Consider the following 18,304-nt stretch of genomic DNA (forward strand, 5'->3'; position numbering starts at 1 on the left):
TGTTTTTATTTTTGGCGGGAGAGGAGGGGTGTTGGGATAGAATTTCACATCCTATCTTGGAGTGAAGGGGAGGATGGGGAGGCTCAGCCCTTCACCCAAGAATAACCCAGTAATGACATCTCTACGCGTGGGAAGTGTTTCCCTCCACACTGGGAGGATCTGAGGCTGCACCCCAGTGGGATTCCCTGCTCGAGTTGGAAGGCCATCTAGCCATGAGATGCATATCGTAGCGAGAGCGCGGAGGGCTTAGCCGACCAGGGAGGAAATGCCAGAGGGAAGAGACACTCGAAGTCGAAAGGGCTTCCCCCAATTTGGAGGTGGGGACCATGCTGTGCATGAGCGATTGAAGAGCCGGGTGTCCGCTGTGGCCTGTGCCCTCCGCTGAGGATCTGACAGGGACGCTACGGTGCTGGACACCGTGTCTGAGTCACGGGAGACGGCCCAGCTGTGCCCAGCGGGCCAGCGCCAGACCCTGGCGTCCTCCATCTTCTCTCCTGAGCTCCCCCTGCTACAGCTGCCTGAGCCACGGACCGCAGCACCACACACCCCCGCGGGGGGGGACGCCGCGCCCCATCCCCGCCCCGGGCCCCACCCCAGCCCCCCCGCGGGGGCCCTGACCCCACCGCCAGCGGGCACTGGCTGAGCTCCGAGGCGGCGAGCCGGCAGTGGGGACGCCCAGAGGGGGTCCGGGCGACTGGGGGCGGCGGCGGCCGGGCCGGGGCTCCCCCCCCGCCCGCGCTCGCCGCCGCGGTGGTGCGTCCCGGAGGTTACCGGAAGTGGCCGCGCTCGGCGCTGCCATGTTGAGGAGCCGCCGCTGCCGTTGCCGCCGCCGCCGCCGCCGCTTTGTTGTCGCCTCCTCCGGCTGAGGAGGCTCCCCGAGCGGGGGGAGTGGGGAGGAGGGGGGTCGGCCGCCGCAGCCATGGAGGCCAACTGGACCGCGTTCCTGTTCCAGGTACTGGGGGCCCCCCCGGGGGGGCACGGGGGGGACAGGGGGGCCGGGCCCCGGGCTGGCGGGCGGGCGGGCGCTCCTCCTCCCCTCCCTCCCGGCTCCGCTCTCCGGCCCGGCCTTAATCCCCCTTTGTTTTTCCGCCCGCCCGCCCGCCCCGGCGGAGCGGGGCTGCTGAGGTGAAAGGAGGCGGCCTCACGGGGTGCGGGGGAGAGAGCAGGCCTCGGGGTGAACCCGGGGGCCCCCCAGCACACACACGCACACACACACTCACACACACCCTTCCCTCCCGCCCTGAAGGGGAAGGGAGGAGGCCGGTCGCTGTCACCACCCCGCGGCCCAGAGAAAGGAGGGCGCCGGGCCGCTGGATAGCGCGGGCTGCTGGGCCACTGCGTGCCGGCCCGGTCCGGCACGGTGGGGTGAGGAGGTCGCCAGGTCCTGCTCTGAGTCCCCTCCCGCCACTTCATCCATCTTTCGCTTGTTCTCTTTTCATCTCCCTCTTCTTTTTGTGTGTGTGCGTGCCTGTGTTGACTTTCTGACCCCCTCTCGTGTCCCCGCGAATAGCGGGTATCCCTATGTTCCCCGCCACTCCCCCTCACCGCCACCACCCCTCTCGTGTTTACCCAGTTCGGGGGGGGGGGAGGATGTTGTGAGTGTGTATCCCCTCCCCAAACTTTTTCACTGGATTTACATTTTTTCTTTCCCAAGCCTCAGCCGAGCCTTGGCAGCTGACACCTTCTCCCTCTGTCCAGCTCTCCCGCCGTCCCATTGAGCCCGGGGAATCCCCTAGCCGGGCCGGCCCGGGGCGGGGGGAGCGGTGGGGGCCGGGACTCTTGGAGGCCCGACCTTCTCCCGAATCGCTTTTCTTTCTCGGCCCACCTCGAACGTTTCCTCCAAGTGGAGAGAGCAAACAAAGTCCGCTTACAAAGCCCCCAGATGAGTCACTCTCTGGGATGTTGGTCTTCGCTTTTTTGCAAGAAACTTGAAAGTGACTGTAGCCGATCTGTTTTGGCAATTCTCTTGCCCGCCCACTTTAGATGGGGGACCCCTCTTTGGCAGATCTAGGCTGGAACTTATTTTTTTCCTACTCCTTTCTATTTGCAAACGAAGCATTTAGTGGGCAGTAGCGATGAGCTCACGAGGAAACTTCGGAACTGGAGGAGGTTAGGAAGCTCGTCACTTTTAAGTGCGTTCTTCCCGCCTCTCTGAGTTATTTTCCTTTGAATACTTGGTGAAATCCCAAACGCGTAGCTGGGGCGCTTGATACCTTTTGGAACTAACAGGAACGGATGCAGAATTTTCAAAAAATTATTCTCCCAGCCACTGGATTCATCCTAGTGGAGTTAATGTAGGGATTTGGATAACTCAGAAATTACCTATTGTGTAGACTGGCCTTTTGTTTTAAGACGTATTTTTTCACATGTGGGCAATTTGATCTTTAAGTAGTTACGAAAATATATTTGGGCTTCTTAAAATTGAAAATACCCAACATTATGGAATTCATGAACTTCCCCCTTTTCTCATTCTGGTCAGTGTTGTTTTATTGTACTTTGATGAGCTTGCTAATAATGTGATAAACCAACTTGAAAATGCATTGGAAAAGAAATGATATATAACTAGCATGCATCCAGGTTGGTGTAAAGGTGGCACATACTTTTCCCCAGAAAAAAGCTCAAATAGTCATTTTAAAATATGGGATTGATGGGCCACTGAAGTGTTTTTCTTATGTGATTAAAAACCATATTAAGCATGGTGTCTATACAGATTGAAAAAAAAAAAAAAAAAGAGTTCTTCATGTAAAGGAAAAACCCGTAACGCATCTTTGGAAAGCTGGTTGAAAAATCTTTTGAAATACTTTTTAAAAATTATTTTTTCCCCTGGATAAAACATGCCAAGCGTTTATTGATCAACTTTTTAATTGGATTTTATATTATTTAATTTTTTTCAGCTATTAAAATCTTTTTTTCCACCTGATGGAGAAGTGTGAAAACAAATATTTGATCCTGGGCTTGGCAATGTGTGCAGTGAAATTTGTTGGAAAACTTAAAATTTAGAGCCGAGAGCAGTTGAATGGGTAAAGAGAATATTTCAGTCTTTTCTATGGAAAGGTATGAATAGACTTAATCAGTTCTGGTTTTAAGTAATTTTCACTGGGGATATGGAGTTAAGTTATCTTGTTTGTTTCCTGGAGCATCCTGTTGAATTTATATTTTAAAAGAATTTAATACCTGCTTGCTTTCCAGATAACTTGGTGGAAAGTGAAAGCTATAGCTATTAAAATGTTTGATGGATGATTCTTCTAACAGGACATTCAAGATATGACTCACCGATGTTAATTTGTTCAGTACAAAATCTTTTACCCTCTGGCACTGGAGATTTCATGGTGCCATATCCTACTACCCTGGGTGATGAAATAACATTTCTGTTTTGTTTCTTGCCAGCCCCAGGAAAAGGAAAGCTTGGGCAAGGTTAAAAAGCCTTGCAGTTGAAAGAGATGGGATATAAAATTAAAACTTTGGTTTGATAATGCTAGTCAAATAAAAGCCTACCCAGAAGTTATATTTTTAAAATAAATCACTTCACTGAAGGCTGGCTGTGGTTGTTATTTTACTCTGTCTCTCCCCCAGAGAACAAGTTGGGAAAACCCAGTTCCCCCTTAGAAGGCTTCATGTAGAAGTGTGGGGATCCTAGGAATCCTCAGAGAGTGATTCCTGTAGTGGTTCTACAGCATTTCACCCAAGAAGCAGGGACCTGGTGTGACCCTCGTGTGAGAGTGAGCTTCAGCAATGCTGTAAAAATACTTTATGTTGCCACAGACATCTGAATTGGTAAAATGGCAGTAAGTGCTTTTAGTACTCCATCGTACTAATGGTTGTTTAGAGTTGAAAAATGCCTCTAAATGCTATAAGTCTGAACTTTGTCCAGAAGATCTGCATTCCCTATTATCTGATCTGTTAGCCTTTGAAATTGTATATCTTCAGCTATCTTCAGCTATTAACTATTTGTATACTGTATGGAAACTTGAGTATCCTACAGCCAGGTTGGAAAAGGGATTACGACTGGAGTCCAAATTCTGTAAGTTCTTACTGATGTCACCTGGGTTGATAGACCCTTGCATTTACAGGAGCTTCACAAATTAGATTAAAAGCGGACTGTAATTTGCTAGGAGCAGTAAGTCCAGAAAGAGACTCATAAGTAACCACATAATTTCTGAGAATGCTTCCAGGACTCAAAGGGTGATTACATCAAAATTATTAAATTGAAACTGAGCACTCTGGATACTACACCTCCTAATCATTTGGGGGAGACGAGTTCCAGGCTTAACTGTTATGCTGCCACCAAGTAAACATAGAGCAACGTGTGGTAGATGTTCTTACCCATCAGAGGAGGAGCTGTGAGTGAGTGTGTGCGTTTCTCCTTGTTTTTTCGTCCTTAATCAAGTTAGCTGTGGGACTTGTGGTTATAGAGTAAGAAGGGTAAATAACTGTCTAAAGTGTCTAAGATGATGGGATGGGCCCCTAGTAGGACATTGTATGCTTAAAATATTTGAAACTCCTCTTGAGTGCATGCATCCTATTAGGATTACAAAACTCAAAGCATAGGGGCTTGGGCTCACTGTCAAGAGTTTCAAAAATAATGTTGGTAAAGAACAACATATTAGGAAGAACTATTTCAGGAATTTTTTCCATCATTTCCTAAATGTTTATCAGTATGGAGAATTTTGAAAGTATCAGAACCAAGAGAGGAACTACCATAAATGCCAAGAACCTGATCCATGGTGAAATTTTGGTTTCAGTGCAGCCAAAAGAATTTACAGTGTGCAGCCTCCAGTTTTGGGAGTGGAGAAGCACATCATAACAGCAAATGTCTAATACTTTATTGAAACCTACAACTGCTGGAAGAAGATAAATATGAAAGGAATATAAGTGTTTATAGTTTGTTTTTCTCATTAGTCTGTCTTTGAGAGTTTGGGATTTGAACAGCTAGTGTTGCTGAAAGATGCAGACTTCAGTATACAATTAAATAATCTGAGAAACAACTGACAGGTGTTTTGCTATGGGCTACCTTCACAGATGCCTTCCAGGTTGCTTAATAGCAGATTTTGTTTCAACTAAACCTTTTAGTAGTCAAGTGAAAACTTAAAGTTAACAACTAGCAAATGTGTTTAGAGAACTAGATTTTTTTCATCACTTAGCAACAGCCCCTTCCTCAATCTGAGTTTTCTGATAGACATGATGCTTTTCTTCTGGGTGATAGACAAATAGATGATTATGTTATTGTGTGTACGTGAGTGTGTATGTGTGTGTTGCTGCAGTAAGGTACTATTAAATACTTAAATCTGGAGTGTTTTTTTTTTTTTCTAATATGTTATTTAAACTTGGTTTTAGCACTGACAGACTAATGCAAACTGATTTCATCAGCTGGTCTGTCCCTTATGAACCAGGATAGTGTGTAGTTTAGTCAGCTGTTTAAAAGCAAGATCACTGTCAGCAACTTAGTTGCAAAAGTTTTGTCTCTGCACAGTGATTTTTCAATGCTTTGTATTGTGAGCTCTTAGAGTAACTAGGTGGTTGCTGGATTACCACTGCAGAGTAGCTGATAGGTTCTTTGACTGTTTCTTCTAGTCTCTATTGTCTGGAGCATGTTGAATTTCGAAGGCCTTTGTGAGAGGCTGAGTTTCTGAAGTGTAAATGTTTGGTTTTAGGCCCATGAAGCTTCCCATCACCAACAGCAGGCAGCACAGAACAGTTTGCTGCCCCTCCTGAGCTCTGCTGTGGAGCCCCCTGATCAGAAACCCTTGCTTCCAATACCAATAACTCAGAAACCTCAGGGTGCACCAGAAACATTAAAGGATGCCATTGGGATTAAAAAAGAAAAACCCAAAACTTCATTTGTGTGCACTTACTGCAGTAAAGCTTTCAGGGACAGCTATCACCTGAGGCGCCACGAATCCTGCCACACAGGGATCAAGTTGGTGTCCCGGCCAAAGAAAACCCCCACCACGGTGGTTCCCCTTATTTCTACCATCGCTGGGGACAGCAGCCGAACTTCGTTGGTCTCGACCATTGCAGGCATCTTGTCAACAGTCACTACATCTTCCTCGGGCACCAACCCCAGTAGCAGTGCCAGCACCACAGCTATGCCGGTGACCCAATCTGTCAAGAAACCCAGTAAGCCTGTCAAGAAGAACCATGCTTGTGAGATGTGTGGGAAGGCCTTCCGAGATGTGTACCATCTCAATCGGCACAAGCTCTCCCATTCAGATGAGAAGCCCTTCGAGTGTCCTATTTGTAATCAGCGCTTCAAGAGGAAGGACCGGATGACTTACCATGTGAGGTCTCATGAAGGAGGCATCACCAAACCCTATACTTGCAGTGTTTGTGGGAAAGGCTTCTCAAGGTACTGCATTTTGCTTTGCTTTGCTTTGTTTCATTATGGTATCAGTGTACTTCAGTTTTGTCTCCATGTGATCTAGAATTTTTATGTGAGAACAGATGTGGACAGACCTGTGTTATTAGAGGAGATTGGTGATAGATAAAGAAGTATTAACACCTTCAGGTCTAACCCCAGTTTGGTGTGATTGACAAGTGGTGACATAGTGATTAACCTGTTTTTTTCACTTAACAAGTGCCTCGCTGGACTCAGGCTTTCATTTGGAACATGAATACTTATCACTGCAAAACCACCAGTTTTCAGTTCAGTTGGGGCACTAGACATGAGGGTCACTGTGCAAATTAAAGTAACATTTCTTGGAAGTTGGTATGACCTTGGATGCTCTTAATTAAACTTTTAGACTGTTTTTTCATTTTTCTGAAAGCACCAACATTTCACTAATTTTCATTTTTTAAAGTTTTTAGAGTTAGTATAGTGGTAGCTGTTTCTGGCAGGTGTTAAGAGTAAAACTTCAGGTATTTTGTGATTGTAAAGAATCAAGACAATATGATCTGATGTTGACTAGGAGAGAAAATTAACAAGTAGAGGCCTGAGACTTTGTTTATGGTAAGAGAGGGAAGGAGACTTGCACTGGGGGAGGGAGGTTGGTAATTCTGCTAGCTTTCTGTAAAATGCACCCCCTCCCAATCTGCCAAGCATGTAAGCATCACATAAATAGCATTTCTCTGTGTGTTCGATTATATCTTCTGTTGAAACTCTCTTTTTCACAGGCCTGACCACTTAAGCTGTCACGTAAAACATGTCCATTCAACAGAAAGACCCTTCAAATGCCAAGTAAGAGTTAAAATGACTTATCCTTAGTGTAGCACTTATCCAGAAGGTCTGAAGCAGTTGAATCTCACCAGTCTTGAATAGTCTTAAAATCACTGACCTGAGTAAATGTGGCCCATTTGACTTCTAGTTTTATAAAATATAACTGACAGCCTCTGTTTCTGTAAAGCAAGATCATTTAAAAATTTAAGTGTGTTGTTTTTGTTAAGCTATATTTCCCTTTCTTTGGGCAATAGTATTTTTTGTTAGGAAAAAAAGGTTACGGTCTTGCAAAGGTGGTTGTGTATTTGAAATGAATAAAGGAATAAAGGGCTTTAATTTCTGGGTTGATTATTGAAGATGTTTTAACTGTAATAGGAGAAAATAATGAATTTTTCTCCCAAATGTTATCACTTACCGGATTTTTGTCTGTTATTACCAAATTGGAGCACTTTCTAGTTGTTTAAAAATCCATTCCAGTTAATGATTTTATTTGACATCAGTTATAATAATGAAAAGATTAAGAATTTTGCTAAATCAAATGACCGTTTTAGGCATTGGTAATTCTAGTTTGTTGCTGGAAGTCTTTTAGTGCACCTTTCAGTTAAGTTTGTTAATGACTGATTTTATTAAGTAAATGATTTGAATTCTAAGAAAGATCTAATTGGAGGAAGGAAGCTAGTGTCATTGAGTGAGTGCCTGCTATGTATACCAGGCTCTTCTTAATCCACTAGTAATTTTGTGAGAGATGTTATTATCCCCATTTTACAGATGAAGAAACCTTCAGATAGGTTAACCAACTTGTTCAACATTATGCTGTTTAGTAAATTGTGGAGCTCAACTTAAACCCAGGTTTAACTTACCCTAAAGCTTAATTTTTTGTGCTACTCTGTGTTGATGTATTTTCTTCCTTTAAAATGGAAGAGTCTAAAATTTATCAAGTGTTTTATTATGATTATGATTCTAGGTAACATATGCAATTAAAATTAAACTAGTTGTCAGCTTGCATATGTGGATAGGGTAATGCATAGAATATAACGTGCTTTAAAATGAGTAGAACAGGATAGTCTATATTTAAAAAAAGTTTTCCTCCCTCATGCAGACATGCACTGCTGCCTTTGCCACCAAAGACAGACTGCGGACACACATGGTGCGCCACGAAGGCAAGGTATCATGTAACATCTGTGGGAAGCTCCTGAGTGCAGCATACATCACCAGCCACTTAAAGACTCATGGGCAGAGCCAAAGTATCAACTGTAATACATGTAAACAAGGCATCAGTAAAAGTAGGTGGTGCTTCAGATTTTATTTCTTTTATATTTCAGATTGGTGAAATATGCATGTTTTCATAATGTATCAAAGGTATTAATATGTTTATATATTTCCTCCTATTGCCAACATGTGCAAACAGGCAACAATGGACAGAATATATTTGTGTCAGAACTATGCTTTACTTTCATGTATGCAAACAGAATTGATAAGCTCCTAATAACCTTTAAGGTGAAAGCAGTGTTAATAAGCATGCTTTTCAAACCCAAATCTGTAGAGAAATGAGATATCATATCCACTTGCAGGTTTAAATGTTTTGCTTGCCTTAAATTCAGAGTTGAAGATAGAATACTTGCATTCACCCAGGATTTTTCTTTTAAGATTGCCCTAACCACTAGAAGAAGGCATTTTCCTAATCCTTTATTCTATTATATATGTATTTTATGCAGTAGAAACATCAAATTCTCAAAAAAATAGGTGGCCACAGGAGAATGGGGAAGAAAACTTAATGTGTGTTATATCTATCCATTTTTGCTTCTTTGTAAGTATGTTGGGTTTGTTATCTAGTGTGTTGTACTTTATAAGCATTCACTTTTTTTTTTTTTTTTTTTGAGATGGAATCTTTGCACTGTTGCCCAGGCTGGAGTGCAATGGCACGATCCCGACTCACTGCAACCTCTGCCTTCCAGGTTCAAGCGAGTCTCCTGCCTCAGCCTCCCAAGCAACTGGGATTACAGGCGCACACCGCCATGCCCAGCTACTTTTTTTGTATTTTCATAGAGACATCATTTCACCGTGCTGCTCAGGCTAGTCTCGAACTCCTGAGCTCAGACAGTCCACCTGCCTTGGCCTCCCAAAGTGCTAGGATTACAGACGTGAGCCACTGCACCCGACCTATAAACATGCACTTTTAGTGTACATTGTTGTGGTCAAGTAAAAAATATTTTGTTGAATGTTGATTAGTCCTATATTAATATTATCAAACTTCCATTTTTAAAGACACTTGGTTTGTTTTTTTTTTGACACTTGGTTTTTTTTTATAGCAAAGATTCCTTTTCTCTTTTATATTGTTTTTCGCTAATTCTCTAGACTTTTTAGTGCTTGTTTATTTCGACCAATGTAGACACAGCAATAGGAAAGATGCACTTACTAAGAGCTATCAGGTTAAATGGTTAAGATCACAGAAGCATGAGAAGTCAATTTTGAAAAAAAAAACGGCAACAGTTTTACAGGTAAATACAGTGTTTTTGGTTTGTCTTTGTAATAGCATGCATGAGTGAAGAGACCAGTAACCAAAAGCAGCAGCAGCAGCAGCAGCAGCAGCAACAACAACAACAACAACAACAACAACAACATGTGACAAGCTGGCCAGGAAAGCAGGTAGAAACACTGAGACTGTGGGAAGAAGCTGTTAAAGCAAGGAAGAAAGGTAAGGCACAGCTTCCAGTGTTGAAAATATGGCTAGAGAAGTGTTTTCATTTAGTATGCCAAGTGATCAAAGTAGAGAAGCCACAGTTTTAGGAAATGTAGCTTAATGGAAACATGGAAATAGTGCATGCTGGGAAATATCTGGTAAAGTATAGTTATTGGCAGATAAGTTATTACTAGGAATTAAAAGTTCTCAGTACTTCTATCATGTTCTTTCTTTTGATTTACTTTTTGTTACAAACTTGGAGCCAAAATTGGTCCTTTGCTATGCCCAGAGTTGCATTTTTATTTTCAAGTTGATGTCAATCTCCATGCATTGTGGGTTTTTTTTTAACCTTTCTAAAATATTCCCACTTTTAGAGGTGGATATCCTTGTGTGTACATAAGTTCATTTTCTTACAACTGTGCTATTTTTGCTCTTTAGTGTTCTTTTTCATTGTATTATTTATTACATGTTTCAGATTCTATAGTGTTGATGTCTTTTCTCTTGGTCACACCCTTAAATCTCCTTCAGTCCATCACTATGGCTGGCCTTAACATACCTAGTCTTCTGCTGCTGAGGACTTTACTGTAATTGCTTAAAAAATTTTAAATGATTTGCTTTTCTCTCGTGTATATCTTCTAACAAATCAGTTGGAATATCAGTTTTCAATATACTTTTCAACTTACTAGTACAGCTTTGGCTTCTGGACTATTGTGCAGCCATTTCAAATGAATCATTTTGTCAATGTACCATGAGCCAAAGGGCAGATTTGTAAATTCCTTCTTCCTCCTCCACCTCTGCAGTGTCTTACTATGTTAAATGTTAAGGAATGCTCTATCTGTGGGCTCCTCTGTATGTAATTCCTTTTCTGTGTAGTTTCTTCTATCTTTTGCTTCTTTGCTTTGTGTAGCGTGGCCCTCAGAGTGATCCCTTCTGTTTTTTTTTTTTTTTAGACAGTCTCTCGCTCTGTTGCCCAGGTTTGAGTGCAGTGGCGTGATCTCGGCTCACTGCAGCCTCCACCTCCTTTGTGCCTCAGCCTCCCGAGTAGCCAGGACGACAGGTGTGTGCCACCACACCTGGCTAATTTTTGTATTTTCACTAGAGACAGGGTTTTGCCATGTTGGCCAGGCTGCTCTTGAACTCCTGATCTCAAGTGATCCACCCATCTCAGACTCCCAAAGTTCTGGGATTACAGGCATGAGCCACCGCACCTGGCCAGAGTGATCTCTAAACCTCCTATACCTGGATAAAAATAAAAGGAATAGCATTCTTCTTTTTTTTTTTTTTGAGATGGAGTTTCGCTCTTGTTGCCCAGGCTGGAGTGCAATGGCGTGATCTTGGCTCACTGCAACTTCTACCTCCAGGGTTCAAGCGATTCTCCTGCCTCAGCCTCCCGAGTAGCTGGGATTACAGGCATATGCCACCATGCCCAGCTAATTTTGTATTTTTAGTAGAGACAGGGTTTCTCCATGTTGGTCAGTCTGGTCTCAAATTCCCAACCACAGGTGATCCGCCCGCCTCGCCCTCCCGAAGTGCTGGGATTACAGGCATGAGCCACCAGGCTCAGTCAGCTTTCTTTTTCATACATTTACTGGCATTGGAAGAAAAGAGTATAGCAGTCCATATAGGCTTTCCACCATTCCTCAGGTGCTGCTTGTTCCTAGCTTCCATTTGAAGATTTGTCATTATTTTAATAAAATGTTTTGGCCAGGTGTGATGGCTCACACCTATAATTCCAGCACTTCAGGAAGCCAAGGTGGGAGGATCACTTGAGGCCAGGAGTTTGAGACCAGCCTGGGCAACATGGCAAGACCCCGTCTCTACAAAAACTCGAAAAAAAAAAAAAAAAAAAAAATTTAGCCGGACGTGACAGTGTGTGTCTATAGTCCCCGCTACTCAGGAAGCTAAGGTGAGAAGGTCGCTTGAACCCAGGAGTTTGAGGCTGCAGTGAGCTACAATTGCATCACTGCACTCCAGCCTGGACAACAGATTGAGACCCCCATCTCAAAAAAAAAAAAACAACTTTTGTGTTAGAATGGGGAGAGGGGACTGGCAATGGGGAGGAAAAAGTGTAGTGCTATGGTAATTGTATAGTGCGTTGAAAGTATATTATGAAGGGTATTTTACTTAGATAAGGAGTAAAAATGTTTAAGTCATAGTAAAAGGTCACTTAGATTAAAAAGAAAACACGGAGGAGGAGGTAAGGGGGTCAGCAAATAAGAAAGTAAAAATTCTTTGGTGAAAGCAGGCGGAGAATATCCTCAGCAATACTCCCAGCACCTTAAAGTGAATTGGTTTTCTCTCATTCTCTCTCTTGGTGTACTCCTCTATTTGGTATTGCATTTCAGTTTGCTTGCACAATAAGACTTGATTGTTTAGCTCATCTTCTGACTTCCATGAAACAAAATGTTATTGTATTCCCATTCATAGCGTGAATCTCTCTGGAAAAGACCACTGATGTTAGAAACCTCTGGATTCATATTAGTAAATGTCACATTTTAGGGGAGAGGAGACTCCTGACCTGAAAACCTAAACTTGAATTTACAGCATCCCTTTAAATATTAGGCCTAAATAAGCTAACGTAAGTTTTCAAACCTGATTGATGATCATATCATCTGGGAAGCTTTTTAAAAATACACATTTCCCAGGTTGCATCTAAATTATCTAAATTTCACTATTGATTCTCCTGGAGTCCTTTTTTATTTTTTGAAGTCCTCTAGATAGTTGATTTTGATAATCACCCAGGTTTGGGAATCCCTGATAGGGAGAATGGTGTATGCCAAAGTTACATTGTATTGCTCAAGTAAGGGCTGCTTAACTCAAGGGTCCCCCTGCGGTGATAAGACCTTTGTGGATCACATACAGATCTCTATCGTTAGTTCAAGTATGTTTCTCCATTTTGACAGCCAAGTCACAGCTAGCCTACCCATCATTTTACTGCTGTTTTCTGGTGCTGAATTTTTGTTGAGGGGTGGGTTGGGGATGTTACCTTGAAGGGAAGTATTATTATTATTATTATTTTTTTTTTTTTTTTTTGAGACGGAGTCTCGCTCTGTCGCCGGGGCTGGAGCGCAGTGGCCGGATCTCAGCTCACTGCAAGCTCCGCCTCCCGGGTTTACGCCATTCTCCTGCCTCAGCCTCCTGTGTAGCCGGGACTACAGGCGCCCGCCACCTCGCCCGGCTAGTTTTTTGTATTTTTTTAGTAGAGACGGGGTTTCACTGTGTTCGCCAGGATGGTCTCGATCTCCTGACCTCGTGATCCGCCCGTCTCGGCCTCCCAAAGTGCTGGGATTACAGGCTTGAGCCACCGCGCCCGGCCAGGGAAGTATTTTTTAAGAAGTGTGTAGACTTGGCTCACACCTTAATCCCAGCACTTTGGGAGGCTGAGGTGGACAAATCGCTTGAGCCTAGGAGGAGACCAGCCTGGGCAACATGGTGAAACCCGATCTCTACAAAAAACACAAAAATTAGCTGGGCATGGTGGTACGCACCTGTAGTCTCAGCTACTTGGTAGACTAAAGTGGGAGGATTACTTGAGCCTTGAAGGTTTGTGGCTGCAGTAAGCCATGATCATGCTACTGCACTCCAGCGTGAGCAACAGAAGGAGACCCTGTCCCAGAAAAAAAAGTGTTCAGGTTTTGTTGGGTTAGAAGGACCAGGGACCCCTAACTCACTGCAGGGTCTCCTTGCCTAGCTAGTTCTCTTTAGTATGTTTGGTGGTATGTGTAATATGTAGAGTTAAAGATACTAGGCATAAAATAGGTGATTGTATCAACATCAGAAACAGAAGAAGAAATGGGAGTGAGGAGAACATGAACTTATTGAAGAGTGTTTTTTTTCTTTCCTAATGTAGTTAAGAGACATAACCAGAAAGAATAAGATTATTTAACTGAAACATATTTCTAAAACTGAAACAAACAGATGATACTAAAATAGCTTGTTTATCGTTCCCCAGTTATGCATTTTTAAAACCTTAACAGAATGTGACTTCATGTCTCAGGCTTTAACATACTTATTGAGTATGCACACCTCTCTGTGCTAGTTACAGTGTGCCTTATGAGAAGATTTTTCTGATTATCTGTTATTGTGTAACCATTGGCCCAGCTCTGTGTAAACAAGCTCTTTAGCCTGGCCTGCTGGAGGTTGGCTCTTCCCAGGAAAGTTTTTAGAACTCAGAGGAACTGCATGAAGTAGTAGTGAGAACACTTAGCCCTGCACTGCAGAAGTTAACTGATCCTCTCAGCATCATTGTGAGGTAGGTAAGTAAATCTGAACTTGAAACCTAAAGTGCAAGGCTAAACAAGTTGCTTAAGTCCTTACAGGAGGTATAGCATCAGAAGGTGATTCATACACTGGGATCCCTGGCCCCCAGGCTTGTGCTCAGAAAGACCCTCTGTTCTGTTGACCACTTGATAGAAAACTGGAATTTGATTAAATGTTTGACATTTTTAATGAAAAGAAATTGATTCAGAAACTGTTTGTGAATTTTGCTCACTGTTTTGAGAATCTAAAGACCCTTTTGTCTTCTTATTTTAGAAGCTGCTAACCTGTGCCAAACCTCGACGGCTGCTACGACACCTGTGACTCTCACTACTCCATTCAATATAACATCCTCTGTGTCGTCTGGAACTATGTCAAACCCAGTCACAGTGGCAGCTGCAATGAGCATGAGAAGTCCAGTAAATGTTTCAAGTGCAGTTAACATAACCAGCCCAATGAACATAGGGCATCCTGTAACTATAACCAGTCCATTATCCATGACCTCTCCTTTAACACTCACTACCCCAGTCAACCTCCCCACTCCCGTCACTGCCCCAGTGAATATAGCACACCCTGTCACCATCACATCTCCAATGAATCTGCCCACGCCTATGACATTAGCTGCCCCTCTCAATATAGCAATGAGACCTGTAGAGAGCATGCCTTTCTTGCCCCAAGCTTTGCCTACATCACCGCCTTGGTAAACAGTATTATAAAATCAAAATATGGGTTAAAGTAAATATTTACCAGCAACTTAACTTTTAGTTGATTAAAGCAAAAAGTAAACCATGAAATTGGGAGATTTTGTTATATTAGTTAATAAGAGTGTGGTAGCATTTTCCTCCAATTTGGCTGGGATTATTCAAAGTAGGGTGTGTATGTAACTTATCACTGGACCACTTTAGTTTAATCAGAAATTCCTTTTAGCTGACAACATTGCTTAAACAGGATAGTAGTTGGCAAGATGAAATGCCAGAATTAAAACCAATCATAAATAAGTAGAACCCACTTCAAAATAAAAAAAAAAAAAAACAGCATTACTAGTTCTAATCCCAAGGAATCACTTTATTGTAAACACTAGCAGAACTCTTCTCCCTATACAAGGTGGATGGCTGATTTTAACCTGAAATTCTAAATCCACAGATTGAGAGCTAGTGTAGAATTGTCTGTGTTTATTGTTTTTATGAGTAAATACATGCATTGTCATAATAAAATGCATTTCAGAGAATATGCATTTTACCTTTGGGAATATGTTAATTTCAGGCAGCATTCCCTATGGGAAAGGTGATACCAGCTCTGATATGCAAAGCATATGATAATTTATCATTCTAACTTCAACATATAATAGGGATTGTGACCTGATATTTGGAGATGTAAATATTGCTCAGCATATTAATCCCGATGGAAAATAGCATTGTAGTTGACTTTTTAAAAAAAAATTTAAAAAAATCTACAAATTGTGTTTTGCTAAGAAAAGCCTCAACTGACAGAGGAGAAGTCAAGTGTGTGGACAGGCAGCCTCCTAACAAACAGAGGCCAATGGGACTCCTGTTTAGGAGCCAAGGAGTACTTTGGAACAGTTCAAATATATTGCTTTAAATTGGAAGACGCTGGAGGCACTGGGATGTGATATGCCCCTCTCTCTCCCAATCAGAGCCTGTTGATGTTACAACAGGGACAGATGTGTTAGTTGCTCACTAGAGTTTATGTCTTATATTAAATTGTATACAGTTTTTATTCTAACCACTAACTAGGTAGTATATGCCCCTTCAGAACATGCAGAGTGTATCTTTTTTAAAATTTCTCCTTCCGTTTCTTAAGTATTGCTCAGATTTGTTCAACTTTGTAAATATGGACATCACCTTTTTTTTTTTCTTTGAGAAAACACTTGTATCAGCTTTGTGGTGGTTTCAGGGAGACAGCTGTCTGCACTCCCTGTAGAAACCCAGCAATGATTGTGCACGTTGAGACATGTGCTTTTTATTTCTTAGCAGGATATTTTATCTCTGTACATAAAGTAGAAACCAAAAGCTAGGGAAACAGATACTCTTTACACCATCATGCCACACATTGTTTTTAAAGCATTGTGTTAAAAAAAAAAAGTGAAACCAAGACGCTGTGATTTTTTTTTTTAAGTTGCAATATGTTTTTGGTTTTTTTCATTTTTTAATCATTGCAGTTAAGAGAAATGGAAATTAGTTGTGTTAATCTTGCAGAATGTTTGCAGGACTGACTATCAAACTGGATGATTTCCGTTTATACCCTACTGTGTCAGTTCAAGCATCAAAATACCTTGCATCTGAGGCAGACTTCCTACATCAGGGACAGGTATCTGTGTGTCATTATACAAAACAGTTCTAGGGGGTTGAACTACATAGTAAAAAAAATAAAATAAATAGTACTTAGTGTAAAATAATTTTATAAATGATCTTTTGTACTTTAGGACATTAAATTGTACAACTTTTGTATATATAAAAGCTTAGGAACTTTCTGTTTAGCAGGAAGGCAACACATTCCTACACTTTTAATGTATATGTTTGTTATAATGTCCATGTAAACATGCCCTATGTTTGTGCCTTTTAATTAGTTTGTCTCAATAAACAAAATGTAGAGAAAAATATGTAGCTATGACTTTGTTACAACTGTTCTTATCCACAGTACAAAAATGGTTTGTTTTTAATATGTAGAGCATTATGTGTGGACTACTGGAAGGACTCGTGTAGGGAAAGCCCAAGAATGACCCTGCTGAGGCCTGAATTGGGAGGCACAGTGGCTACATTTGGAGGAAGTCCACATTTCCTGGCATGCAGACCCAAAATTGGGTTCTGGCTCTGCCTGCTGGGATCTGTTATCTCTGATGGGCTGGCAATCATAATCCACAATTCAGACAGCCCAGACTTCCTCCACAGTGGTCCAGGGAGCAGTCCTCAGTGGGGGCAGGTGTGGGCCCTACCCCTAAGCTAGAATGTGGTTGTCAGAACCCTGAAAGTATTAGTTCTAAAAAAAAAAAAAGATATATACTAGAAATAATTGTTTTATCAATTCATTGTATAATAAACAGGAGTGAGACTTCATTGTATGACTTCAGTTAAAATGCTATTTTGTATGCATTCTTTATTCACTTAAGAAGCTTGTCTGCAATAATAAAGCCACGTCATGTCTTCTTTTGGGAGGGAGAGAGTCGATGGCAGGAGGGGGTTGTGGGTGGGCCACTGAAAAGGGGGACCGAATAGGTTGTGTGGTGAAATTCTCCTGTGTCTTGGAACTGGAATTGAGTTTCGATGTTGATGAACTGATTCAACCAGGTGTTGAAGGCACGACGGCCACTGCTCTACGAAAAGGGAGAGTATGTTTTTCCCTTCTGGTTGTAACCTGGTTAAGAGCTTCCCCTTTATCAGATTGGCAGCTAAACAGTTGTATTAGATAATCCTTAAATTTGACATCCAGCCTGTTATGCTCTAGGTTTCGCTGCTTGGCCTGCATTTGCTTTTTATTGTGTATCCATTCCCCTCCTACGGTGTGCTCCTAAATGAAGGTTTCTATGTAAGCAGATGATGATTTTACCTGTCAATACCAGCACTGTATTACTAACATGCAAAATACTGCAGATTTATTTTGAAAATTAAAGTTAACCGGTCACAAATGTTATGATGGATTGCTTAATACCTCAGAAGCTTCATCAGTTTGCTCTGATAATAGAAAAATTTTTCAAGTACTATCTTTTCAGGTGTGCACATCTCAGTATTGGGTTGGAGAGAGGAAAGGTCCAGTATCAGGCTGGTTGAAGGGTGGAAGGGCACCAGACTGCCCTTGGTAGGTGCACCCTCCCAAGCAACTTGGGTAAGGCCCAGGAAGCCAGGACTGGAGGCAGTGGCCACAGGTTGAGGTCCCTGTCCTACCCAAAAGAGAAGATGGGTTTAAAACATTTTTTCTCATGCTCTAGGACCCAATTTCCTTAGTTGAAAGGGGTGTTAAGCTGAGTCCCTTGCCCATTTGTGTTCAACTAGATTTATTAGATGTCCACTGAGGACCAACAATGTGCCACACACTGTTAGGCACTAAGGGGCATGAAAAGTTGATTAAGACATGGTTGCTGCCTTCAACGAGGCTGTTAAGGGAGATATGACGAGTGATGGTATCACCAGAGAGCAAATCAGGATGAATGTGACACTTCATTCAATGAAAAAGTTTTGGATACCTACATCTGTTTTATA

The 18,304-nt window shown here is 42.3% G+C and overlaps 2 protein-coding genes across 5 annotated transcripts; one reads left to right on the plus strand and one right to left on the minus strand.

The window, feature by feature from the left end:
- Window positions 1–75: 75 nt before the first annotated feature.
- On the minus strand, window positions 76–921 carry LOC126938292 (uncharacterized). The gene has a single exon (XM_050762354.1). The coding sequence runs from the start codon at window positions 919–921 to the stop codon at window positions 247–249; it is 675 nt and encodes a 224-aa protein (XP_050618311.1). The 3' UTR covers window positions 76–246.
- VEZF1 (vascular endothelial zinc finger 1) lies at window positions 762–17,733 on the plus strand. Of its 4 annotated transcripts, none has more exons than XM_050764706.1 (6): window positions 762–952; window positions 5,652–6,346; window positions 7,111–7,174; window positions 8,235–8,436; window positions 9,687–9,848; window positions 14,367–17,733. In XM_050764706.1, exons 1-6 carry the CDS (start codon window positions 920–922, stop codon window positions 14,792–14,794), a joined length of 1,584 nt encoding a protein of 527 aa, XP_050620663.1. In that variant the 5' UTR covers window positions 762–919; the 3' UTR covers window positions 14,795–17,733. The 4 variants fall into 4 exon arrangements, with proteins under 4 accessions (XP_050620663.1, XP_050620664.1, XP_050620665.1 ...); XM_050764707.1 differs by having other exon boundaries at window positions 8,253–8,436; XM_050764708.1 differs by lacking the exon at window positions 762–952 and adding an exon at window positions 2,895–3,785.
- Window positions 17,734–18,304: the final 571 nt, after the last annotated feature.

This window comes from Macaca thibetana, chromosome 16 (assembly GCF_024542745.1).
Source record: "Macaca thibetana thibetana isolate TM-01 chromosome 16, ASM2454274v1, whole genome shotgun sequence".
Taxonomy (NCBI): Eukaryota; Metazoa; Chordata; class Mammalia; order Primates; family Cercopithecidae; genus Macaca; species Macaca thibetana.

Excerpts from the sequence above, each read along its gene's own strand:
- VEZF1 (XM_050764706.1), top strand. The coding sequence starts at position 920 with ATGGAGGCCAACTGGACCGCGTTCCTGTTCCAG. Across the intron at positions 6,347-7,110 it reads TGTGGGAAAGGCTTCTCAAG|GCCTGACCACTTAAGCTGTC; the intron begins GTACTGCATTTT and ends TCTTTTTCACAG. Across the intron at positions 9,849-14,366 it reads TGTTAAAGCAAGGAAGAAAG|AAGCTGCTAACCTGTGCCAA; the intron begins GTAAGGCACAGC and ends TTCTTATTTTAG.
- LOC126938292 (XM_050762354.1), bottom strand. The coding sequence starts at position 921 with ATGGCTGCGGCGGCCGACCCCCCTCCTCCCCACTCCCCCCGCTCGGGG.